Source organism: Phoxinus phoxinus, assembly GCF_949152265.1.
Source record: "Phoxinus phoxinus genome assembly, chromosome: 8".
Taxonomy (NCBI): domain Eukaryota; kingdom Metazoa; phylum Chordata; class Actinopteri; order Cypriniformes; family Leuciscidae; genus Phoxinus; species Phoxinus phoxinus.
The window spans coordinates 6,143,661-6,171,096 of record NC_136883.1 but is presented as its reverse complement, the minus strand read 5'-3'; the positions used below and the strand labels follow the sequence as shown (position 1 = coordinate 6,171,096).

At 39.3% G+C, this 27,436-nt stretch overlaps 1 protein-coding gene across 2 annotated transcripts; it reads right to left on the bottom strand.

The window, feature by feature from the left end:
- Positions 1-11,094: 11,094 nt before the first annotated feature.
- Positions 11,095-26,152, bottom strand: treh (trehalase (brush-border membrane glycoprotein)). Of its 2 annotated transcripts, XM_079620368.1 has the most exons (15): positions 25,940-26,152; positions 25,420-25,520; positions 25,178-25,325; positions 24,814-24,901; positions 24,463-24,563; positions 24,266-24,358; positions 23,884-24,000; positions 23,649-23,771; positions 22,765-22,814; positions 21,166-21,366; positions 19,619-19,836; positions 17,858-17,969; positions 15,646-15,758; positions 12,599-12,652; positions 11,095-12,165 (listed from the first exon to the last, which is right to left on the bottom strand). In XM_079620368.1, exons 1-15 carry the CDS (start codon positions 26,014-26,016, stop codon positions 12,022-12,024), a joined length of 1,740 nt encoding a protein of 579 aa, XP_079476494.1. In that variant the 5' UTR covers positions 26,017-26,152; the 3' UTR covers positions 11,095-12,021. The 2 variants fall into 2 exon arrangements, with proteins under 2 accessions (XP_079476494.1, XP_079476493.1); XM_079620367.1 differs by lacking the exon at positions 25,940-26,152 and having other exon boundaries at positions 25,420-25,725.
- Between the last annotated feature and the right edge of the window lie 1,284 nt (positions 26,153-27,436).

The following is a 27,436-nucleotide window of genomic DNA, read 5'->3' as shown; positions in this document are numbered from 1 at the left end:
CCACTCCCATCTCATCTGCCGCACCATCTGTGCCGCTGCGATAAGTGCAGTACTTTCTGTGTCCTCCCTGTCGTTCCCTCAGACCCTTTCCCCCTTGTATTCCTGCTTGACTGACGCACCTTCCACTACTGTATGATTCGACAGCAATTGTCTCCGGCAGTGGGATGGGTGTACTGTTGTCAGCAATGGAAACACTGCTATTAGAGACCGCAATGCATTCTGTAGTCCAGTTTGCTACAATACAAAAGCGTCTGTTCTAACATGGCATTTTCCACACAATGACAAGGCACTCTGCAGCAGTGATGGCATATAAAATAAGAAAAAAAAATTGTGATGCCAAACTGGCCTCGGCAGTTTGAATTTGAAACACTTTCAAGTATAATAGTGAACACAATTAACAATATAAATCGCAAAGTTATTCAGTGGATAGGCAGCAAACTATTTTCATGTAGAAAACCCTATTTATACTGTCTGAGAAAAATAGTATGATATTATAGATATCAATAAATAACTCAAATTAAATAACTGACGTGCTATTAAAAAAGTAAAGGTGAAAATATTAGCTGGAAAATATTAGTTAACAGTGTGTCTTATACCCCTATTAGGAGAATATTACAGTAGGTTTACTAGATGAATAAACCTTAAGAAAACAATTTGCAATTATTATTTTTTTAGTAACTGTTGAATAAGTGAAAGCATAATGTTTGGGCCCATGAGAAAAAGTAAAAAATGTTAGCATAATTTTAAAAAGAGTACTTATTACAAGAATAATATACTTTACAAGAATATTAATCCTGTGTCTCCTTTGAGGCTCAGTCAGGAATAAAATAATCCTTGTTTTAGATGTGATGCCCGTGTCTTATTGTCTGACATAACATATACAGACATTGAAAGGCCAAATATATAAATGGGCAAAGACAGCTGTAAATCACAGTCGCTTTCCACTGAATAGGAATTGCACAAGGTCACTTGGCTCAATCCTACTCATCAATAATCTAGTTTTATCGGCTGAAGAAGTGCACCTCATAAAAACAACAAGAAACAACATAAATCCGTTCATGACACAACAATACAAGAGTACTATAACAACAAATAAAGATGTACTAATCATCGTCAATGCTGAACCTAACGACAGGTAAAAGTTGGGTATACCGGTTTGTTAGGACCTAGAGAGCTTGAATTGTTTAATGCGGCCCTTTAATTCGATGGCTCCGCCATGTTCGGATGCTTTGTTTTTAGTGTTTTATTTAGAAATACTCTTGCCTTTGCACATACAACATCTGCAGTGGTTACCTTACTTTAACACTTTTAACCATCAGAAACCACTTTACTCACCTATTCTGTGGCGTTTCATCCACCGACCCGTGGCCACCAAAGATACGTTGTGCGACTGACAGGAATAATTGGCAGGAGAGAGCTCCTCCAATGTGACAGAACAAAAAACACATAGGTAAACGCGCTGGGGTTTGTAATAGACTGAGGACTAGAGCACATAGTCCACCTTTGCCCAGTATCCTGCTCGCCAACGTCCAGTCGCTTAAGAACAAGATGAATGATCTCAGAGCAAGGATAAGATTCCAGAGGGACATTAGGGACTGCAATATCCTCTATCATGGTTGAACCCCTCGGTACCGGACATAGCTGTAACACCGTCCGATAACTTTACTGTTCTTTCGGATGGACAGGACAGTTTGTTTTGTGGTTAACAGCAAATAGTGTGACCCCAGGAATATCACCACCCTGTCGCGTTCCTGCTCGCCTCACTTGGAGCATCTAACGATCATGTGCCGATGTGTTCTATCTGCCTCAGGAGTTTACGTCGGTCATCACTACGGCCTTTTATATTCTACCGCAGGTGGACATAGATACGGCCCTGTCTAAGCTCCATGATGTGCTCAGTGTGTGTCTAAACAGTCATCCGTACGCTGCAATCATTGTGACTGGAGACTTTAATAAGGCAAATCTCAGACAGGTAATGCCGAACTTTATCAACACATCTCCTGTCCAACTAGAGGGGAAAACACACTGGACCACTGTTATTCTCAATTCAAGAATGGCTACAAAGCCAACTTGCTTCCAGCTTTTGTGAAATCAGATCACACCACTATCTTCCTCATACCGGAATATAAACCAAGGCTTGTGCGGGTAGCTCCGGAGAGACAGTTAGTGAAACATTGGTCCGCCCAATAAGAAGCCTCGTACAATTCAGGGCTCTTGTCAGGAGACATGAGCAAATAAAAACCGGCATTTTATGCTCTCTAACGCACAATGAGAGCTGCTAAACAACGGTACAGAGAGCGAGTGGAGTCTCATTTCCAACTGAATGACTCCCGACGCATGTGGCAGGAATTGAGGACTATTTGCGCTTTTGGAGGAAGACCCACTGCTGGGGTAAGTGCAGACTCTTCTCTGGCCGACGAATTGAACACCTTTTATGCGCGCCTCGAGACAAACTGCTCTAGTGCTACTGCCAGTCTGCCGACAAGCACTAGGGAGTTAAACAGCTGCGTCAGAGACGAGCGTGCGATCACTGTATCGGAGGACGAAGTTCGTAAAGCTCTGAAGCACGAGACCAGTGGCCCTTGTGTCGCAAATTATGAAGGTTTTTGAGAGGCTTATCAAGAATACCATCCCTCCATCCCTGACAGCATTGACCCACTCCAGTTTGAATATCGCCCCAATAGGTCTGCTGAGGATGCTGTCTCCCATATCCTTCATGCCACTTAGCCACACTAACACCAATAAAGGGAATTGTGTAGACACCAGTAGAGAGAGTGAGCAGCTTCAAATACTTTGGAGTGCACATCTCTGAGGATTTGACCTGGACCTGGCCATCAGACGACTCAAACACGGCCATCAGACGGCACTGAAAAACATTGCACTATAATTAAGGACGCTGATGGTGATAAGTTATTTAGTACACTGCACTGCACTTTACGCACATTGCTTGGTTATTTTAATATTGTATCCTTAATATAAACTATTTGTGTATATGTTTATTGCACAGTCCATAGGAAATGCCTCATTGTGAAATGTGTTAACTTTCAAGGTGGTTTTCTTCCTGCACAAAACAGCGAGCAGCAAATGTAATCAGGTGACCATTTTGCCTTGAAAGTGATGTTTAAACTGATAATGGAGAAAATCATCATCCCTGCATCATGAACAACTTAGGTGCTAAACAATGACAAATGACTTACGTGATAAACGCATTGCATAGAAGATGGACAATGGAAATGCACGTGTCGAATTGAAAGCACATGATGGTATCAGAAAGAATATGGTGTTTATGGCCAACCATTTTAAGCCCAAAGTTGTTTGGAAGAGTTGTGCACAATGCATAATTTACTTCATTTCAATTCATGAGTGTGAATTTAAATTAAATAGGCCATTCAAAGAAAATCAATACATTCAGGAGGAATTTCATTAACAAGTTTAGAGTTACATCATTAATGTTAATCATCATTAATCAATGTCTAATTATGCTTATTAATTTACATGAAATTTCTTAAATATCTTTTTGACAGTAAAGGTTTACCCTTTTCAGTTTTCCGCCATAATTCATGAAATGTATTATTTTATGTAATGCATTAATATTAAATAATTTGTTTAAAAATTCAATAGGTGCATTACAAATATCATTACTCCTTATGGTTGCACGAAGTTACTTATATCTTAATTTTAGACATACATTTTTAGTTCAATTTAGTCCATTCTAAGTAATTGCTCAGTTATACATACTACATGTTTACGCACTAATGCAATGAAGTATTGTCGATCTTCAATTGTATCCACAAAAACTTAAACAATAGAAACTGTCTGTCATAAGTGAAGGTATTTCCATTTACTAAAAATAATTAATAATGCAACACTTGCTTTCAACATTTACTTTTTAAATTCAGTCCTACTCAAAGCATGCTAGAAAGAAAAAAACAAGCCCATTTTTAGTTAATTCAATAAAAATAATTAATGTAGTCCGAACACAAAAGTAAAGCTTCCCTTTTATGTAGTTAAGGCAACACAATGAAATACAAGCAGCATTTTTTTTTTTACTGTGGTATTTTAAACTTTAATTGTTAATAACATCTAAAGTTTGTGGAAAACCCCAATTGTCACTGTGGTGTGTAAAAAATTCAAGACAAATGCGTCATGTAGCGCCTGAATTGATCAGACACAATTATTCATTATATTTAATGAATAATCCATAGACCCCTCACCCAACAACTAAACTAGATGCCAAGGTGTATGCGAACAACACCCCCCGAAAGGCAGAACAGGCTTACCATGGCAACAAAGACAATCCAGCTAAGAAAAGGCACTCTGCGACCTAAATGAATATGGCGAGAGTGTCACATAAAGGTTGTTCAGGTGGTTACAGACTCATATGTTTCCATAGCTTCAGTACCGTGCTTCTGTTTCATTCATTTACTTTCACTTTCCATTCACCCATGTATGCATGATTGTATGCGTTTGATGAGACAAGTTATGTGTTTGTGATTTAGTTAAATACAACTTTTGTGCACATTTGCGTTAGTGTTGATTCTGGGGTCATTGCTTGCAAAACAAAGTCCCTTTAACGATGCAATCACAGTAGTACTGTGTAACATTGTAGGTTCCAATGAAGATGTAAATGATTCAGAATCAAAGTTAAATTTATTAAACTAAATCCACTAAGGTACAAACAAAAGTGAGAGTCTACAAAACAGAGTGCATAGCACAAACAATACCAGACCACTGAATGAACCAAAATGAGGGACTTAAATAGATAATGAACAGAATACAAACAGGTGTGATCGGTAAATCAAATACTATAGTGACAAACTAGTGGCGGGAAAATAAAAACAAAGAAAACAGGAAACAGACGCCATCCTTCTTATGATTTACCAAGTACATCAGGATTAATGGGAAGTGTTCCCGGTTCCAGGTGATCTAAACTATGCAGCCTAACATTGAGTTATAGAAGTCTATGATGTGTTATGTGTATGCTAGGCCAAAGAGATGTGTTTTTAGTCTAGATTTGAACTGACAGAGTGTGTCTGCTTCCCGGACAATGCTAGGAAGATTGTTCCAAAGTTTTGGTGCTACTGTAGGTATATTCTAGGTATTATTAACTGGCCGGAATTTTGAGATCGCAGTAGACGTGAAGGACTATAATGCGTTAAGAGCTCGCTCAAGTACTGAGCAGCCAATGCAGAGTTGACAGCACCAGGCTAATATGGTCATACTTCCTAGTTCTGGTAAGAACTCGAGCTGCTGCATTTTGGACCAGCTGTAGTTTGTTTATTAAGCTTGCAGGGCAACCACCCATAATAGCATTACAATAATCTGTCATTGATGTCATGAACGCATGAACTAATTGTTTTGCATTTTTCATTGAGAGCATATAATGTAATTTAGATATATTTTTAAGATGGAAAAAGGCGGTTTTATAGTTTTACTAGACACGTGACTTTCAAAAGAAAGATTGGTATCAAAGAGCACACCCAGGTTCCTAACCAACGACGAAGACTTGAACTAGAACAATGACAAAGAACAAACAATGAACTAGAACTCAGGCAGAACAGTGACAAAAAACAAAACTATAAACAGGACATGATTGTGACACATATGAAGAGTTTGACTAGCCTAGGAAAACCCAGACCACTTCCGGCAAATTTAGATTTGCTCTGCAAGTGGGTCTGGCAAAGAGCCCATTGAAACCCATTTCCAATCCGCCGAAATCGCGGCACCAATCAGAAACGTTTTACACGATGACGACAGAGCAGAGACGGTGACGCAGATTTTGTACATTACAGACATGGATGCCGCCGTGGAACATCACAACATCACTCGTTCGAATCAGCTATCGCGTCTGTTTCAAGCTATTAAAAATGGTCATTTTCGTTAACACAAACAGAGAATTGCTGAGAGTCTCGAGATGTTTCTCCGTCGCTCTGCATACGTCATGTCATTCATCGCTCTGATTGGTTTTAGATCTTTCCGACGTCCGTTGGTGACGCCCCTGTGGAAATGAATTGTCTATGGAGCTTTGCCAGACCCTTACTCAGTTACAACTGAGAGGGTCTGGGTTTTCCCAGGCTAGAGTTTGACAAGAGTTTCTGAATAATTCATTTTGAAAAACAAAAAATGATAATTCTGCATCCTGTTTTCTACCTTAAATTTATATTAAATTGAAGTTCAAGAATCAAACTCAATTCGATTCATAGTAGCGGACAACCCACTGTGTTTTGCTTATCTAACATAAAGCAATAGCTGAGGCAAAGTTGCCTTTGGAATATCAATGCTTCTAATTCAGAGTCAACCTAAAAGCCTCAAAAAGAGAAAAGCAGGTCGAAAACAGACTCCATGCATGTCAATGCCCACAACACAAACATATTGATATTTTAAAACTGAACTAACACATGATGAATGCGACAACAAACTTAGAACACTAGTTCCTCGGGTGAACAGATGCAGATGAAAACCGATCTGAACGAATCAAATTATTTTCCAGATCGATATGGCTTTATTTAGTGCGTGTATTTAAATTAAAATTGGTTTTTAGAATCTATTTTTTCAGCCATTATCTCTTCTATTGTAATGAATATCAAATGGTCCAGAGGCCAGAGCCAATCGATGCAGCTCTGCCTGAACTCTCTGCGCCTGTGAAGTTTATTCAAACACATCTGAGGTCAAAGCACTTAAGGCAAAGCCAGTGATTAAATGAATGGTTGCGCACAGGTGTGTTTACACAGGACTGTAGTAAGCTGAATCTGTACGGCAGCTCTTGTGTATTCATGCATAAGAGAGAGCTATTGATCAGATTAGCTTGTGGAGGTACATAGCGATTGGTTTGTCCTGATAAGCTGTCTCTTTCTCACCTCCTCTCTCTCTTTGTGTGGTCTGCTGAGAAAGAGAGGTGGCGGGGTGAGGCAGGATTACTTCCTGTATCAGAACCCTGAGCCACAGCTGTATGTAATAGGGTCCATGTGGACGTCTGGGAACAAAGATGAGATTATGAAAACAGACTGAGGGTCAAAAGAAGGAGACCTTTTCAATCAAGAACTGTGAATCTTCAAAACTCTAGACTCCGTTGCAGAGCGGCTCAGACTCAGCATATACAGTAGGACATCCTTTGGTTTATGAGCTCCCAATTTCACTGCCAGGTGAGTATAATTGTATTATTTAAACTAAAATTTTGAACATTAATAACCCAACCTAATTTTTAAGTGTTAAAGCAAATTCAGGTTCCTAAGTGTAGTGTACTCTGTAAAAAGCAAAATAATGCTTCACGAAAAATAAACCGAAGATGACGAATGAACGTCAAAAAAGAAAAAAAAATGGCCACAAAAGTATATACCAACAATAGTTCACTGATAGTCGACAGCAGCACACCAGCTCCAGACAAACAATGACACTCAAAACTGTCCTGTTACTAGAGCTAACATGATAACAAAAGCATTATTTGGTTCTGTGATACATAGCAAAACCAATGTTACTCACGTATGGAGCAAAAAACACACAACCTCAGTCTTTCCCGCTTAGGTCTCTCCTGCGCTGGAGTGCTTTTCTAATCCTCAAACCACAGAATCCTGCCAGTTAGCGAAAGAAGAGGGGGATGAGAAGGGCAAGGCATTGCGTCGCTCACTGTCAACCTAAACCTCTTGTAACCTCTTGTTTGAGGAAACTGCTCTTTTGCTGAGATTTTGGGTACCGCTAGCTGTGAGACCAGCAGCGGAACAGAAATAAATTATTTTTGAAAAAACATAAGATTCTCCTCCCGGCCCTCCACAAGGGGAAGGAGTGGGGCATTCACCGTCTCCCGAAGACCAGCTCCCTCCATCTCTGGGTTGCCCATCTCAAGGAAGGATTGGAAGGTTAGGCGGGCGCTCTCGGCAACAATCAGGTGGGGGTGCAGACCGATGGGTGTTTTCCGCAGCATCCTACTGCTGGGAAAAGTTCTTAACAGTGGCCGGCCTGGGAGATGGGGGGAGGCCGGCCTGGGAGATGGGGGGAGTTGAGAAAGTGAACTTTGTCTCGGCCAGGTTCAGCCAGAGATGCCGTTCCTGGACCATTAGTGTGGACACCGTCTGCCCCAGGGACTGCGCAGAAACTTTTGTCGCCTGGAGTGCAAGGTCCATGGCTGTACGCAGCTCCTGCATCAACCCAGGGTCAGAAATATCCTTGTGCAGCTCTTTTAGTACCTTGGCCTGGTATACTTAGGAGGGCCATGGCATGCAGGGCAGAGACCGCCTGTCCAGCGGTGCTGTGAGTGCAGCTGAGAACTTACAGGCCTTGGATGGGAGATGTGGACGACTCCGCCAGGTGGAATCATTTTGTGGGCACAATGGTACAGGAATGACACTGTTCAGCACGCCCCGCCACGAGATACCAATCGTCCAACCGTGAAGGCTCCAGGTCAGACTCGAACAACACTACTCTCCCTGAAGGAGGCAGCACAGCCAAATCTTCATTCTGAGAGGACGCTAGCCCGCTAGATACAGCAATTGACATCCGGTCCATCCGTGGGTGCCCCGAATGAGATGCTTGGACCTCCATGAGAAGGCCCAGCAACCACAGCCAGAAGCTCCACAGCCTGCGATGGAAAAGAGGAGTGAGTGGGAGGGCAACGGGGATTCACCCGGCAGGAGCGCTCCCACTGTAATCTTCAGATTACCCTGTGTATTAACCAAAGTGTCCCTCTGCTGTGCAGAAGAAACAAATTGGGGGAAATCAAGAGGGGATTCCACCTTTTTCAAGGTATCTTAGTCTTGATCTCAACATTGTAATGGCTATCTTCTCGCAGTGGGTGCATGACTCATCAACGAATTCCACCTCAGCGTGCTTACGACCCAGACAAGTGAGGTAGAGATCGTGGCTGTAAGACAGGGCCAGGAAATGACCGCATCCAGAAACACACGAGTGGAATGGGATCTTTAAAAAGACATCATCACACCCGTGTTTACTCTTTTAGAGAAAATTGCTCTTTCGATGTTGAAGCGCCCAGGGGAACAGCCGCTCCACTTAACCATGCACACACACAGCAACCATGACCTCCGCTGGAACACGCCTTCACACCAACACACAAACAGCTTCCCTCTTGTTCTGTAGAAACAAAACGATGATTGAGAGCAGAGTGAAGACAAATGTCCACTCGGCTCCGAAGCGAAAGCTTAATGTGAGTATTCGGACGCTGCCTTATATACCTGGAAGCAGGGGAGCGGCTTGCGATGCAAATCTTACTCGCCATTGGCTTGTTCTGTTACCACTCTAAAGTGAGTGGGCTCTCAGACGAGATCCCAATTCGTCAGTTCAGTTCTGACATGACTGACTGATAGGGAACAACTGTTATGTGTATTCTATGTTGTAACACATACTAGACATGGTGGATAAATGTTAGTCCAGTTTGGGCATTATGCATCTGTAAGCCATAATTTTCTACACTGAACACCATCAAATATCTGACTTCAAGTGATTTAGAGTGTGAGGGTGTGAGAACAGCATGCAGCCATCTTTGATAAAAGGATCCATTTGGCAGTCAAATACACACAGATATGATCAGACATGGCTTGAACTCTCCACATTAAAGTGTTATGGTGCCTCACAGGCAGCTCTATTCTCATTCACCCCATGTATCAGGGATCGGTTACTCTAATGATGTTCCCACAAATAAAAATTGCCCCCCTCCTCAGTTCCCTTTCCTCCCTCACAGACGAATCCGCCTCCTCTCAGTGCTCTGATTAGGATTTCCTTGTGCTGAAGACACTCATAATGCGTGACTTATCACAATGAGCTTGCTCTAAACACGAGCCACCACAGACATCTGGTGAATGGAAATATAACTCTGTCAGGGTTCAAGACCCTCATTATAAATTATTTAATAACATGGATATGGATACACCCTAATAATCTCAGATGGACCACTGCACTCTTTGGCCTTCTGACCTCTGCAACAACATAAAATTAATTTTCAAATGGTTAGTATTAGTGTAGGTGTGTAGTTAAAGTGAATCATTTCTGCATCGATAGTGGTATCAAAAGGAATTGTGAAATATAACTTGATTTTAAATCTTGGTGGTGCTTGTCAGGGTAAATCGGCTGCCATGATATGTTGCGGGAATGAGTTTTGTGTGCAACAGCTCTTTGGTACTCCTGCCGGCTTAGTTCCAACTCAAGCTCCTTAAACAATGGGTCTCATGGAGATGGCAGCTCAGTGGAATCTATGCTGAATGGTTCCTCTGGTTTGGTTTGGTTTGGTTTGGTCCGCTCCGCTCCCTCACCCACGGAACTGGGCTTTGGGTTTGCAATGCCTGCTAGTTCGCCCTCCTCTGGCAAGATCACATTTTCCATCATACGTTTCACAACCACTTCCTTAATCTCCCTCTTTACTGCACTCACTCAATCTATCTATCCATCTATCTTTTTTATTCAGTACATTGCGACATATTGAGATTGTGTGCCAGTCACAATTTAAAAAGACAATGCCACACTGACACAGACAGCCAACCTAGCAGGCAGCTCTATTGAAAATGTTTTATAGCTTATCGAACTATTTGTGCAATTTCAATTCAGCAAGAATAAATAGGTAATGAGATAAATGAAAACACTTCAGCCATCGTTGTGTTTCTGCTGCTATGACGATGAGCTACCTGCAGAATCACAATCACTTCATCTTAGCTCGCTCTGTCTTCTGTCCTTCTGGGAAATGCTTTTCTTGATAAAAAAAAATAATCAGCCATTCTTCAGATTTGTTCTGTGTGACCTTCACACACACACACACACACACTACTTAGAAGGTAACTATAAAGTTCAGAGACTAAAAGTGAAAGCAAATGTCAACACACACACACGTTGGTACACCTATCATTATCATGAGGACATTCCATGAGCGCAATGGTTTTTAATTATATTTTCTAGCCCCTAACTCTACCTCTAAACTTACCCATCACAGTAAACTCTGCTTTTTTCCATTCTTAATTTAAAAAACCGTTTAGCATGTTTGTTTAGTGTTTTGAATTACAAGGACATCAGGCCTCAATGTAGGGGACGTAGCCTGAATCCTGAATACACTAAAACTTTGTCTCCTCATAATGTAGATAAAACTAGTACACACACCTTCAGACAGGAGCACTTTTAATGATCATATTACTTGTACACTGCATGTGCAAAGTTCCACAATAAGCCTTTTAATTGGATTAGAGCAAATTACCATTTGTAATGTCAGCTTAGTTTTTAGTCATGACGATAATCTTCTGATCCTGCCACTGCAGCGACATTAATTACTACCCAAGACAATGAACCTGAAACATAACATTATATCTACTATTTTCCATTGGATTATCATCTACATGTCCATATCAAACCCTTCTAGACTGGTTTATTACAGTTACTTCAAGGTAAATCTCATGAACACATGAATTCTTCATGTGAGTGAACAATTAAAAACAAATTAGAAAAACTGTTAGTAACACTACAGTAAGACCCCAGTTACCATTAATGCATTAAGTAAAATTAACTAACAAAATTCAATTAATTTGATATAGTATTTATTCATCTTTGAAAATGTTACTAAATAAAAATACAACTGGTCATTGTTAGTTAATTTCAGCTCAGGTCAATTAAATAACAATAACATTCAAATTTTGCTATTAATAATGTCAGTGAAAGTTAACTAACAATTCTAAAGCATTTATTAGTCTTTCTTAGTTTATGATGTTACAAATGGAACTTTATTGTAAAATGTTACCATACTATTTCTTTGTGTAAGAGAAAAATTACTTTAAGTACAATATAATGCCTTATTTCACCCCAAAAAAAGAAATAAATATGTGAGATTGACCCATATAGTTTTTTCTTTCTACAACAACAACAGGTACAGTATGATGAATTGATTCTGTAAATTAAAGACAAAAGACACAGCAGGAGCCCAAAAAAGCAAGCAAGTCAGACAGAATGACATCGATTGAATCATTTCAGCTTCAACTGTTGAATAGAGATGTGGGATTTTCTCATGTTTCCTCTGCTTCAGCCTCCAGATATCATTGATCAGAATCGGAACAGAGATTTTAAAATGGGATAGATGAGTCCAATCAGAATGCTGGCATTCAGGACACACCCTCCAGAGCTCAGCCTATCACCATACTGGTCCAGCAGCTGCAGAGCAATCCCATTGGTCCATCCGAATCCCAACTATGCCAAAGGAACAAGAGTGAGAGTTTGGATTATCAGTCACGTTTCCTTGCACAAATCGTGTGGGACCAGATATTCGCCAAATTTTAATAAGGTTAGGATTTAAGCAATAGCGATACTGATGGTTGCAACACTAATGCCAAAGTCTGATATAAAGATTTTCCATGATTCATCTTATGAAATGTATTCTATGAACTTGGAATTTTATGATCTGAGCTTCTATTAATTTGCCGTTTCTTCTCTAGACACTCTATTGGTCCTCAGGGTCTTGGAGAAAATGAGATTCTACATTTCAAGAATGGTTCTGCTGGTCTGAAGAACTCTAATTTACCCCTAATTCCTCCAGAGATTAAAAATGTCTCCGAAGCGCTGTGCCCAGCTCGGAAGCAGATTCATGAATTTGAATATGTAAATATGAACAGGCCATTAATACCTGAACTTCATACTCGCCACCTCCTCCGGGCTTTCCATCACCGTTGACATTGTACTGTAACAAGAACATGGGGTGAAGAGAATTGCAGAGAGAGAGAGTGAGAGCGAGGAAGTTAAGTGAACACCAAGTCATAACGTATTAATTTACAAATCAACATATATTAATGGAAATGCTGCTTTCTTAAACTTTTTTAGATCCATTTAAAAGATGCGTGTCATTTGTGTGCATCATTAGCAGGAAATAATGGCTGTTCAGAATGGAATTTAACATCGATTTCCATGCTGAGATCACATGACCAGCTGAATATTGCTCACGTTTTCCTTGTTTTTCCACACTTTCACTGAGCCAACTGACAACTTTTGCGTGATGCTGCATCCAGACCACTAGGTGTCAGTGTGTTTACGACGACTACCGTCACACAACTTAATATCTGACTGCACCTTTAAAGCCACATACATAAATATATACATTGTGTGTGAGTGAGATGTATACATTTACATATACACATTTATACACATACACACACACACACCCTGCGTCTCAATGTCCATACTATCCATCCTAAACAGTATGTGAGATTAAAAAAGCGTCTCCCAAAGCATAGTATGTTGAAAAGAGTATGCCAGAACTCCCCGGATGGTCTACTATTTCCTGTCGTTTTTCGAGGTGTGGATCCGAGCACACCCTGAAGGGTAATATTGCCCACAACACATTGTGCTTTGCAGGAGGAACAAACACGAGTAAAAAGTGTTAAACTACAAAACATGGTGGATATGCGCGACCGACGGTGAGAGGTTTGAGTGACTAATCAAAGTTTAACCTGATAAAAAAATATATATTTATTTCATGTTATATTTCATCTGCAATAATGTGGACTTTTATAAAGATCCGTTTGACCATTAACTTTTAAATGCATCATTATGCATTAAGATGCGTAGAGTTCTCTGCATGAAAGACCCGCGACTGCAGATCAACGTGCTACTGCATTTCTCTCCGATACGGTAGGAAGTGAAATTCAATGAAATGTGGATGATTTTTAACTGTGACAATGGTAAAATGGACTGCATTTATATAGTGCTTTCAACAGACCCATGGCCACTAAAGCGCTTTAAATACATTGCCTCACATTCACTCATTCACACACCGACGGCGGTGTCAGCCACGCAAGGCACCATCCAGCTCGTCGGGAGCAGCTGGGGTTAGGTGTATTGCTCATGGACACCTCGACACTTGGTCAGGTGGAAACGGGGATTGAACCACCAACCTTCCGGTTTGTAGACAACCTACATGAACCATGAACCACTGCCGCCCAAGATGATTGACAGGCCAGTTTACTGTGCCAGGATGCGACAGAGCAACCGTTAAAGACGCAATTGTATGACGTGATAGTACGCCCCAAAACTTGTGTACTCTTTCACTACACTCAAAAGTATTAACTTTTTCTTCACAAAAAGAGTACATAGGTTTAGGGCATAGTATAAGTAGGCGAATTCTATGGGCTGTTTCTATGGGCTACTACAGGCTACGTAAGCCTTCTGTCATTTTGGAATGATCAAATCCGGTGCACACATCAGAGAAGCACTGTTGTTCAGAGGGAGAGGGGAAGTTAGAATTTTTTTGACTTGCCCAGTTGGTTACAATTTTTACTTGCCATGCAAAAAATTTAGCTGGCCCAAAAACAAATAAAATGTTTTGTTGTTGTTGTGACCCATGTAACATTAGTTAGGTATTGAAATTGTAATCGAGAATTGAGGAATTTTCAACCCCTTCACACACAGGCAATAAAAAAATGGATTCATTTTAGTAGAAAAACTCCACATAGCACCTTTAAAAGCAACAGCTCAAAAAAAAAAAAAGTAGTGCTGTAAGTTTTTCAGGCAAGTAATCGTATTCAGGTACAGAAATTAATAATCAAACCTGAAATAACACTGCATAGTCTTTACTGTTTAAATTAAATATAAATTAATTAAAGTTACAAAAGTCAGTCAAGAACAGTGAGTGATTTTCTTTGTCTTTTGTTGTTTGATTAACATTAATGGCAGACAGCAGCAGGAATAATAGGCTGCGGTCACGAAGATCAAATGCACAGATCCAATATACCGGTACTGTTACACACGCATTTACTTTCTCATTGGTTTACATTCAGTTATAAGACAAAACGACAGTTTACGTGAATACGTGAATACTCCCCAAATAGGGCATTTTGACATGCATTTTTTCATTTTACCGGCAGACGACGTGAAAAAACTCAATTCCGTACTCGCAAGCTGTTTTCTGTGCGCTCTCTGTGTGTGTGTGTACAGAATGAACCGCACGAGTAATGAATTGAGTTCTTTCGCATCATCTTGCTTTTGAATCTGAATGGTTAAAAACCACTTAAATGTTTAAATTGACCAGACTTAAAAATGTGCAAATGATCAACTTTCGTGATGTTTCGTAACAGTTGGCGGAACTGTCAAATTGCGTCGAGCGTCTTTCACGCTGGCCCGGGGCCATTGGGCAGTCCTTACTGTCGAGCCCTGGAGGTCACGTGAATTTTACAGAAATGATGTGCACAAATAAATAATTTATAATAAACACTGCAATACATTAAATAAGAATTATAATTAAAATTTCATGGTGACTTTAAACAAATGCAAAAACGAATTAAAGCCAAACTGTATAGAGGGACTGTATCCGAAATCGGCACCTATTCCCAAAAAATGTATTTCACTATTAACTACATTACTCCACTAATATACTCCACCGAATGAGTGAATGAAAATGAAGCAGATTTGGACACCGAATGCCCTGCGGACTGCATTTACTGGTGAGATGCAGGAGTTAACTAAATTCATCAGTGCATGGGTATTCTCTAGGAGCTAGCATTGAGCTTTCATCAGTTGGACAATCATTACTGTGGTGCATTTTAGGATCGAATGAATGTTCTCGAGAGATGGTTTCAAACACCACTACAAACGGTTGTTCGTTCCCTCAAATACTGCACTATATAAGAGTATAGGGGGAGATTTTGGAGACAGCCCAGAGTAAATTTTAGTGGACTTAACCTTCTCGAACATGGCCTCATATTTGATGTACGCCTGCCAGTTGGTCTGTATCCACCGTTGGGCCAAACTGAAGGCGAGCTCTTTAGCGTGGGCTGAATCGAGCCCAGAGAGACCTGCAAAAGACATGATGGATGGGGTGAGAAGTGGGGGGGTCATTTAAATGGCAAATTCACCAACTACTGAGAATCATTAATCACATCTTAACAGTCACTTCCAAAACTCACAGACAAGATGTGACAGCAGGCAAATTGAATTTTGAAGGAAAAAATGTGATTTAGTTCACACATTGAACAGACTGAAGATTCTTGCGACGCACTGCTTCAAGTTATAGCGCAAGTGGCTGATGTGCAAAATATGTGTTTGATGCGGATGCATTACAGCCTGCCTGTGGATAAACCGTACACTGCTGTCGGGAGTTGGAAGAGAACCAAACCGTCATTGTCTACACTAGGATCACACTTTTTTCAAGGATGTTCTCTCCCAACCATTTGGTCTCCAGGATTTTCCGTGAGAAAAACGCAGATCTTCATCTGCCACTTGATAGAAGCTAGCCAAATTCGGCAGATGCCAACAAATATATGCATTACATGGCGTCGTCCTCAAAAACTATGAACAAACTACATAATACATACAAAAAATAGCTAACCCTAACCTAACAGTCTATTAATACTCTACTGAGATGCAAAGTTACTTCTTAGACGAGGGGTTCTGGTGCCCAATCCTGTTCCTGGCAATAATTTATTTGATCCATGTCGCGTTGATCAATACGCCATTTCATGTTGCATTTTTATTGGCTAGTCAGTAGACGTCAGCTGTAGCAGCAAACACACTGAGATGATCATGCTGAATCTCTGACACTTTCAGAAAATGATCTCGGGCTATCTTTGGTCCCAAGACCGTGACAACGGCCATCTTTAAACCTCTCTCACTGTACGATGTAGGACGACAGTTTAAGAGCCACGACCACAGAAATCACCACATTTGGTCATCTCTCATCTGGGACAGCCCAGAATCATACAATGTGTCCCGGGCATTAAGTGGACCTTCGAAATAAAGTGCACAAATAAAAATAAATAAGGAAACTGCAATTGTAATGGCATACTGTGTTGATTTACCACTTAATGTCCAAAGTAAAATGTAATAAACAATGACCTATAGAGGTATTGGCTCCCGGTTAACATTAACCAATATCCTGCCATTTTTAAAAGGGTGACCAGAAAATCATGCGTTCATACAATTAGCCTGGATGTTGCAAAATGTTTGGCCCAACAGCTCTTTATTTAATACGTTCTGTTCTATTAATAGGTCAAAGAACAACCCAGCCCACACACACTCATTACATAAGGCGAAACATCACACTGCTGTTGGGTTTGCATGAGAGAACAAGTGTGAATCACAGTTCCAGTTAGCAACCAGACTAAAGAGAAGTCTAATTATCAGGACAAATGGCTTGCTGATGGAGACTGAATAGTGCTCTGGTCACATTAGGCCTAGTTCATGTCAGTTTGAACACAATTAAAATTAAAATACAAATATACTGAGGATGAATCATGTGCAATAAAACCAAGAACATGCATTTAGAAGGTAAATGGGGTCCATTTAAGTTACATACAGTACACTCGCATAAAGCAATTTATACTATTTGGCAAATTAGGTAAGTACATGTAAGTGTCTAGATTCTAAAATGAAGTGCAACCATGTTTTTAATAGTACTTTCTTAGGGTTATTATCGTTTACTAAAACTGAGTAATATAAGGTGGGTTAAGATTAGGTTTAGGGGAAGGTTCAGGGTTAGTGCCTGGTTATTACCCAGTTATTGTAATAACTATAAAAAAAAGTACATAGCATACATGGGGAACAGGGCTGTACAATAAAGTGCTACCAAAAACATTTCTGTTACCGGTAATTGAAATAAACTTGCTTTAGTTTATTGCCAAGGCAACATTTCCATTCAGTTTAAGTTTTTAAAATATTTTATTTCAGCTTTAAGTTGAAGCACTAACTTTTTTTTTGGTCAAAATAAGTAAAATTGGATTGGGTGTATAAATATGTGACTGTAGATATTATATACATTAACATTATGATTTTCTGTAAAGCTGATCTGAAACGATGTGTTTTAAGAAAAACACTATTCAAATACATATGACTTGACTTACTTTGATTTCATGTTGACTTTAAAGTCACAAAAAAAAAAAATTAAGCGACCATATACCTTCTATAATCATGTGTTGAAGCGGAGGCCAGGCGTTGGGCATGTCCCACTGCTGCCCACTATCACTAAGAGACGCGGGAACCCCGTTAGGAAAGTCCAGTCCTCCACTAGCCTAAACAGAGAAAGAGAAAAAGAGGGAGAAAAGTTTAAGAGAAGGTTTGTGAAATAGTGTGCAAAGAGTGCCATCTGCTGGTGAGCATGGAGTTTGCTTCTGTAACAAGATGGGAATTGCAACCTCCCTGTTTGAGGTCTCGCTTCTACCTGTGAAACTTAAAAATACTTTTCTTATTTTAGATCCTTTATAAACCAATAGGAAACAAACTGCGAAGTGAACAGTGGTGTTTCTCAAGAGGCAATATATAATATAAAGACATCACAATATTAAGTTACTGTGAGTGTGCATGGAAGGTGCTAATGAAAGCAGCATTAGGTCAGACAGAGATATCTGGAGCTTGTCTGCAGGAATATTGCATATTTTCTATACAGTGCACACATAGACTGACTGTATAGAACATATGTTGTATACAGTCTGTGTTTACATATGTTGTATACAGTCTATATGTGCATATGTTGTGTACAGTCTGTGTGTGCGTATGTTGTGTACAGTCTGTGTGTGCGTATGTTGTGTACAGTCTGTGTGTGCGTATGTTGTGTACAGTCGGTGTGTGCGTATGTTGTGTACAGTCGGTGTGTGCGTATGTTGTGTACAGTCTGTGTGTGCGTATGTTGTGTACAGTCTGTGTGTGCGTATGTTGTGTACAGTCTGTGTGTGCGTATGTTGTGTACAGTCTGTGTGTGCGTATGTTGTGTACAGTCTGTGTGTGCGTATGTTGTGTACAGTCTGTGTGTGCGTATGTTGTGTACAGTCTGTGTGTGCGTATGTTGTGTACAGTCTGTGTGTGCGTATGTTGTGTACAGTCTGTGTGTGCGTATGTTGTATACAGTCTGTGTGTGCGTATGTTGTATACAGTCTGTGTGTGCATAAGTTGTATACAGTCTGTGTGTGCGTATGTTGTATACAGTCTGTGTGTGCGTATGTTGTATACAGTCTGTGTGTGCGTATGTTGCATACAGTCTGTGTGTGCGTATGTTGCATACAGTCTGTGTGTGCGTATGTTGCATACAGTCTGTGTGTGCGTATGTTGCATACAGTCTGTGTGTGCGTATGTTGCATACAGTCTGTGTGTGCGTATGTTGCATACAGTCTGTGTGTGCGTATGTTGCATACAGTCTGTGTGTGCGTATGTTGCATACAGTCTGTGTGTGCGTATGTTGCATACAGTCTGTGTGTGCGTATGTTGTATACAGTCTGTGTGTGCGTGTGCATATGTTGTATACAGTCTGTGTGTGCGTGTGCATATGTTGTATACAGTCTGTGTGTGCGTATGTTGTATACAGTCTGTGTGTGCATATGTTGTATACAGTCTGTGTGTGCATATGTTGTATACAGTCTGTGTGTGCATATGTTGTATACAGTCTGTGTGTGCATATGTTGTATACAGTCTGTGTGTGCGTATGTTGTATACAGTCTGTGTGTGCGTATGTTGTGTACAGTCTGAGTGTGTGCATATGTTGTATACAGTCTGTGTGTGTATATGTTGTATACAGTCTGTGTGTGCGTATGTTGTATACAGTCTGAGTGTGTGCATATGTTGTATACAGTCTGTGTGTGTATATGTTGTATACAGTCTGTGTGTGCATGCATCACCCACTCTAAAGGGTCAATAACTGACAGAAAGGTTTGTAATGTGACAGGCTCACTGTCAGATACTGCACGGCCTGATCGGCCATCTCCGGCTTCGAGTAACAGTGTGCCCAGAGAGGTGCCAGGTTGGATGGGTAGAAGGACAGGTGCCGGGTCTCGTTCAGCAGGCTGAAATCAAACCAGGCTCCTCTCTCTGCCTCCCACAGTAGACTTTCAACCGCTTTAATTCGAGCAGAACGTGCCTTCTCATATTCTGCTGCCTTCTCTTCATTACCTACAGGAAACAAGACGTCAGAGAAAAAATCCCAGAGGGCTTTTAATAAAACACAAAAGCACAGTTTTCATATTCTGCTGCCTTACTATGTTACCTAAACTAAAATCAAATATACACTACCATTCAACGTTCAAACGTTTGGGGTCAGTACATTTTCTTTTCATGAAAGACATCTATACTTTGACAGTAAAGTCTTTGCATAGTTACAAAATATTTCCATTTCAAATAAATGTAGTTCTTTTGAAATTTCAATGTCAAAGGTTTCCAGAAATATATGCACGCAGCACATATTATCGATAATAAAAAATAAAATAAAAATCACAATATTACTGTTTTCACAGTATTTTTGATAAAATAAGATCACGGCATGAAAAACGTTTAAAAAAAAAACATTAAACAATCTTAACCTGAAACTTTTGAACAGTAGTTCAACACAAATGCATATACAGTGAACTTCATATATAAACTTAATGTGTGAGCTCTTTAATGTACATAAAAAAGATATCTATGCATTAAATAAATACATCTCTAACTCCAGTGCTTAGAAAAGACCAGCATTCATCCTTCAAGCAGTTGCCCAATGAAGTTCCTAAATTAAATGACATGAGTGTATTAGATGGATTCGTTAACTACAGGTGATAGACGAATATTTCAACCATCAATCAAAGTATAATTTCCTCTATGTTCTGATTTAATAATGTGACCTTATTAAAAAGATAAAACGCTTGCCATTTAAGTTGTTAAAAATTATTAATTACAATGATCAATTATTCATGACCATTCTATGAATTTGTGTTATATTACTAATTATAATTGATTTATTAAAAATGTAATAAATAAAATACCAGGCTGACAATTTGTAAGAATAAAAGGAAGATGTAATAGAAAGATTTTATTATGGGTTTAAAAGAGTGCATGCTTCAGGTAATTAAAATGTTTATTCAAAATTCAGACAATACTACAAAATAATCGAGGACTGATATAGAGCTTCATAAAGGGGGAAAAAGGGGTCATTTTGGATGTGATTTTCTCACAAAGATTATCGAATCTCAGCATCAAATTTTGGAAACCGGTTCGAACACATCCTTTATCATTTGTTATTTATGATCCACTAAAGATAGGTCATTAAATGAGGGAGAAGAAATGAAATGAGGAAATTAGTTTCATCCAACTAGCATCATCCATTTGAAAACCATTGAGAACGTGTGCTAATATTTAGGACACTGGATCGGCTGGACCCTAACATTTTACTAAGAATATTTATGAATATGTATATTTATTAAAATCAGAAGTGTGTATATATAGAAATGTGTGTTTTTTCTCTTTTACCCAGAATCCTGTGGAAGGAGGCCAGCAGATGCTCATTGCGGCACATAATGGCATTGAGGTCAGCAGGAAGGATTGAGCTGGTCTGTGTGTCGCTCAGGGTGCCATTGTTTCTGCCTGTGCGGTCTATATACCAGCGAGAAGAGAAATCCCAGCCTGACTCTGCCCCAGATGTCAGTTCCATCCAAAGTCTCTTCTGAGCCTCTGTAATACACAAGCATATTCATATTCATGCACATAAACACACACAATAAGGGAGATCCCTTTTAAAGTGCCCCTATTATGCTATTTTAAAGGTTAATCTTCTCATGATATACATAGCAGCATCACCTATTTTCTCACAGATTCTGAAATGGTTCGATCAAGGATTCAATCTCTCTAAACCCCTCCTTTCTGAGAGCCTACTCTGCTCTGATTGGTCAGGTGGCCACGTGTGTTGTGATTGGACTACCGCTTACACCGCATGTCGATTTGTTACAAACCTACATTGGTTGTCAGTAATTCCAGTCTTCCTACACAAACCTGCGTTACCAACATAGCATTTCGTTGCTAGATTTAATGACTTTTCAACCACATTTAGCGCTAAAAAAAAAAAAAAAGTGACAACGTTTTGACAAATCTAGCAGTTATTTGGACTGCTGGTTAACATGTAGTCAGTCACTATATCAATAACGCTCCATTGTATGACAGAAAATATGTAAATGAGAACAGCTTTATTGGACATGCGGCTATATATTATATTCAAATACAGTATGTGAGCATGGATTAGGAGAATCCAGATGTAAAGTGCAGACAACTGGAGCATGACGTCATCTAGTAACATTTATCCACTTTTTTAAACTAGTTGGCAACAGTGCTGACTCATCTCAGGCAGTTCCAAATTAAAAAAAAATTGCGAGACAATTCTCCATTTACCATGCACTTTGAAACTTTGCAGACCTTTACATTCACAAACTGCTACATTACACACTACATGAATGGTAATATCTGAAAAAGCATAATAATGGTAATGCATCTATAATAATCTACTCACCCTCATTTTGTTCCAAACTTGTATGAGTTTCCATTAACACTATTTTAATGTGACGTAGTTACACGCTTGTACTAACATGTACTAACTATAGTAATAACAGTAAATTATGCATAATTACAAATAAAGCAACTAATCCTAAACCAAACCCTAACTACAACTTTCTCAGTGCTTATTTGAGTAAGTACAATTTATTTTAAGGTGACGTAGTTACACTGTAACAAAGTTTCTTTCTTATGTTCAACACAAAAGTAGATATTTTAAAGAATGTCGGTAACCAGACAGTTGACGGCAGCCATTTTTTTTTCTTACTATGGAAGTCATTGGCTGACGTCAGCTGTCTGGTTACCCACATTCTTTAATATATCTACTTTTATGTTCAACAGAAGAAAGAAACCCATACAGGTTTAGAACAACATGGGGGTGAGAATGACAAAAATGTTCATTTTTGGGTGAACCATTCCTTTAATATGACCCATTTTAATGTTTATCTTGTTGTGGCACATGTTGTAGGCATCTAAATATTAGTAGTTGACCGTTTAATTTGGTGGAGAATGAACTTGAATTCCTACCTGTTGACAGACCTTCAGCCAGTTCAACATCATCACTGTAGGACTCAGGCCTGCACATAGTCACAGATTTATATACTGTAGTGCATCCAGATGTTTTACAATATTGAAAATCACAGCAATAAGAATGAGATTATTAGTAGATTATTTTCATTACTGCAATGAGAATTGTTGTAATACTGCCTTATATTAAAGCTGATTTAGTAAACTACACAAAATAGTGTGTTAATGTTTTATGCAACTTAATAATAAACTATAGGCATTTTAAAGAACACCACAAACTAATAAAAAAATACAATGAAATTACTAAACCTTTACCTAAAAATAAAAACTTATTCAAAGTATTATTAAAAACTACACTAGTATCTCAATGATACTACAATATTTATGCTTTAAAAAATAAGCATCCAATGAAATTACTAAACCTTTAAATTAGTTTTTATTTTTATATCATCTTGTTTCATTTTAGGTAAAGTATTATTAAAAATTACAATAGTATCTCAATGCTGCTACTTATAAGCTTTTACAAAAGAAAACTAATAAAGTTTTTTTTTTTTTAAAGCATACAATGAAATGACTAAACCTTTCAAATTAAACCAGATGATATAAAAATAAAAACTAATTCAAAGTATTAAAACTATAATGTTACTAAAATCACACACACACACACACAGTATGTATACTGTAACAGTGTTTTACAACAAAGTAATGGGATTGACAAATTACAATCACCACTAGAATCATAAATACAAAACAAATGCATTACAGTAATGAGAATTTTATATAATAACGGCTAAATAACCAAATCGGTCCATTATTTCTTTATGCAAAATATAAGTTGTTATTTTTCATTTAGCTTTAGGGGTTACCCTGAGTGTTGGTCTCACCTGGGTCTGTCCACCGGTACATTATATTGATTCAGGGTGTGGGTCAGTCCATTTATCTCCACAACATGAGAGCGATTCTGCATCCAAAAGCTGTACTCTCTTTCCAGTGCAGGCAAAACCTGGCTAAACACACACACTCAGCTCATGCGGTGCAGAGGTGTTGTTCAGAGCGCTTGAGCGCAACACCTCAATATTCAACAACACTGCAGGAAGGCAATTTAGTAGGAAAGGTTACCCGAGGAAGTCTTTGTCTCCGGTGACCTCATAGAAGCTCTCCAGCATTATGGGAAGGAAGGGAGGCTGACTGCGCCGCTCGTAATAAACTCGACCACCGTTTGGGACAAAGCCGTATCTAAAAGTGGGAGTGAAGGGATAATATTTAATAAAGCTCAATTCAATTTCACAAACTGAGGCAATATTTAGTTCAACCAAAAACATTTAGGGGAAGATAAAAGAAAAAGAATAACGATTATGATGTGAGGGTGAATAATGAGTGACAGATTTTGAAGTGAAATATTTAGTGGTACCGTTTTGAAACAAAACTGGTGTGTGTTGTGTTTTGCACAGCATTTAATAGACTGTTAAAATGCAATTTAGAGCTGTGTGTGAGAGTGCACCTTTCCACAAGGAACGCAAAGTTCAAAATCATTCCTCGAGCGGTCTCGGTCATCTCAGACAAAAGGAGGCCGTTTAATACCCAATATGAGTCCCTGAAGAGCAACACATGAGCAATAACAGTGATACTGGCATTAGCAAGCACCTCGAATTATTGTGCAAATACTTGTGTATGTATTTGGTAAAGAGAGAGACTAACCAGTAATAGAGTTCCCTAAAGCGGCCACCGGGCACGACGACTGGGTGTGGGGTGTAAATCTGCGAGAACAGCTCTGGATGGTCTCTGACATCATCACGGATCTGCACAGCCACGTATACAGTAATAAGACTAATATTAGCAGAACAAAGTCACTAAAAGTACATACACTGCAAAAAAAAAAAAAAAAAAAATTAAGTTACAAAAACAAATATTGATTATATCAACATTATTGGCCTTTCAACTTTAGTTCATGTTTAATTCAGTGTTATCTGACATTTCTTAGCAATTTCTGTGTAAATTGTACAGCTGGGGGGAAAAATGGGGTAAAAACTGTTGAAAACCAACATCTACCTTTCGACCAAGGGACTTCCACAAACCGTGCAGTTCTTCAGCCCAACTGCGATATTTTGAGTCAGAAACCCTGGATAAGAACTTTGGTCTGTGGAACAACATTCAAATTGAAATGGATGCCTTTTTCTCACATGACTTTCTTCAGTGGAACACAAAAGGAGTCATTTTGCTGGCTGCTCTTTCCATTTACGTTTAGTAAATGTTGACTGAGCTTTCAAACCATGCAAAATTACTCCTTTTGTGTTCCAAGAAAATCACAGACTGTAATGACATGAGGGTGAGTAAATGACAGAATGATCATTTTCAGGTGAAGTACTCTTCTGTTGTATCAAGACAACTCATTGTCCACACAAAATGTTCTTACTTTGAATGCCAGTCTGGAGGAGTCCACTGCTCGAACTCCTTACCCGGCTCTTCAAAGTATGTCTGCAGGAACTTCTGTAGCTCTGTGGATGGGACGGTCTGGTTTGGGAACCCTGAGGTCAGATTTGCAAAAGCCTCCACAACGACCTCTGTGGGTAAGCAGGGGAATAGCAGAGAGCACAAGAAATCAGGCCTAGGGCTTTTCTGGTGAGCATCAGAACAAATCAAACATGTTTGACTCACCAGGAGCTGTAGTCAACTTCATATCTACAAAGTACTTGTCATCATCAAACAGTTTAGCCATCTGGACCTGTCGCAGGACTTCTCCTGTGCAGTAGATCAGACTGGTGGCAACAAACATGTCAGGCGACTGATGCACAAGAGTAACCGGGTAGTTTGCCTGGCACTCACGGGTTAAGCTCATAAAAACCAAGATCAATATCAGTCTCTACTGCTCTTCTTTAATAAAGGTTCAAAGCTCATCTTCTCAGCATTCAACGCGCCACCTGCTTTGTCATGGACTTAAAGTTCAGCCATAATGAGAATACCATCTGGTAGCATTTGAAGTCTTCATATGGAAAACCACAAATCATTTCAAATAACCCATGGAACAAAGAGACCAATTTAAGTGTTTACGTGCACACATCAGTCACCAATATCTTCAGCTTAATATTTAACGTAGTCTTGTCTTTGGAGAATTCACAAAAGCTGTTAAGATTCCAGCAATGCAGCCTTGATCAAGAAGATGTTTGTGGGAACTAACCTGTCACAAGGTGCCAGAAGCATGTCGCCAGAAGAGAAAAGGATGGATGAAAAGATCGCCACAATTATGCAGTGCATCTTGCTGTGCTAAATTAGAGTCAGTAGTAATGAAGTCAGTGAGCTGGAGCCTGAGTTTGAAAGCTCTGCTCGGTTTATCAATGATTAGGGCGTTATAGGTCAGTTTAAAAACCATACTATTGCGATTAATCATTTACAGAGCATAATACACCTAGTGTCTGTACATATTTCAGATATTAGTATGCAGATTGTTACTAGGGGAAGCATTCAAATGTTACCTAAAACTAAATACTGACATCTAGTGAGACGAAGCAGCATAGGAAACTGACATTTATAGAGACTAAAGCACAAATAAACATACTGTACTTATGAGAAACTGCAAAAAAGACACACGCATGGAACTTCAGTGAGCTTTATTTTCAAACAAAAACCATCACAGATGTTAACCATTGCACTTTTATACATCTTTAAAAACGTAGCATCACTGAGAAAAATGCCAATTGAAATTACCCAAATTGAAAAGGTGAAAAAAAAAGTATACTTTGGATTTCTTAAATTTGGTTTGTCGTTTTAATCTGCAGTATCCAAAAATAAAATATCAAATTTAAGGGCAAAGTTTAGAGATCAAATTTTCCTTACCATGAACTTCCAAATTGTTCATTTGATGTTTTGAAACCAAATCTCTCCATTTCCCTCCCACCCACTAACCCAGACTGATGTATCCCAGCATCCTCAACACTGAACAGGGCTGCGTTTCCCGAAAACATTGTAAGCCTAAGAAGATTGTAGAACCATTGACACTAATGGTCTCTACGATCTACTTAAGTTTATGATGGTTTTGGGAAACACAGCCCAAATAAATAAAGTATTGGAATAGCAAGAGATGCATCAGGGCAGCAAAAAAACCTTCCCACCCTCCCCACCCCAACACAAAACAAAACAAAAAAGGAAAAAAAAAAGCAAAAGGAAAAAAATATTGAAGAAAGAGTGGATTTCGAGATGGGCATTTTTGTATGCTTCTCATAAACTATTAAACAGGTGAGATGTTCTCCACCCTATTCTTCGAAATAAAAGGAAAACAAAATAAAATGAAATCAAAACCCCAACCACCATGGCAAAGACCACAGCACATCCAATCCCATGCTGCTTAACAGCATCTCAGGAACGAACAGTGATTTTCACGGCAAGTGGTTACTGAAAAACACCGGGCTGCTGCCAAAGAACCCAGTCATTTGTACACTCCTCTCTAGAGCTGAACTGTTTAAAAAGCCCCCAAAAGAAACCAAAGCTGATTAGCCTGGCAGACCATCTATGTGCACACCGGGGGTACGTGCTTTAGAGAAGAGAATACAACTTGGATTCGAGCAATGTCACTGGGAAAATGTTGCAAGTGCTGGAATATGGGGCAAATAATTTTTTGTTCATAATTTGGTAACTAACCACAGTTAGAACAAACTTGCTTAATTGTCTCAGGAAAAAC

Bases quoted from the DNA above. Each gene is read 5' to 3' on its own strand.
- treh (XM_079620367.1), bottom strand. From the start codon at position 25,600: ATGAGCTTAACCCGTGAGTGCCAGGCAAACTACCCGGTTACTCTTGTG. The intron at 24,001-24,265 runs GTGCACTCTCAC...TCCCACTTTTAG, and splicing joins TTTGCGTTCCTTGTGGAAAG to ATACGGCTTTGTCCCAAACG. The intron at 22,815-23,648 runs GTGAGACCAACA...GACTATGTGCAG, and splicing joins GTACCGGTGGACAGACCCAG to GCCTGAGTCCTACAGTGATG.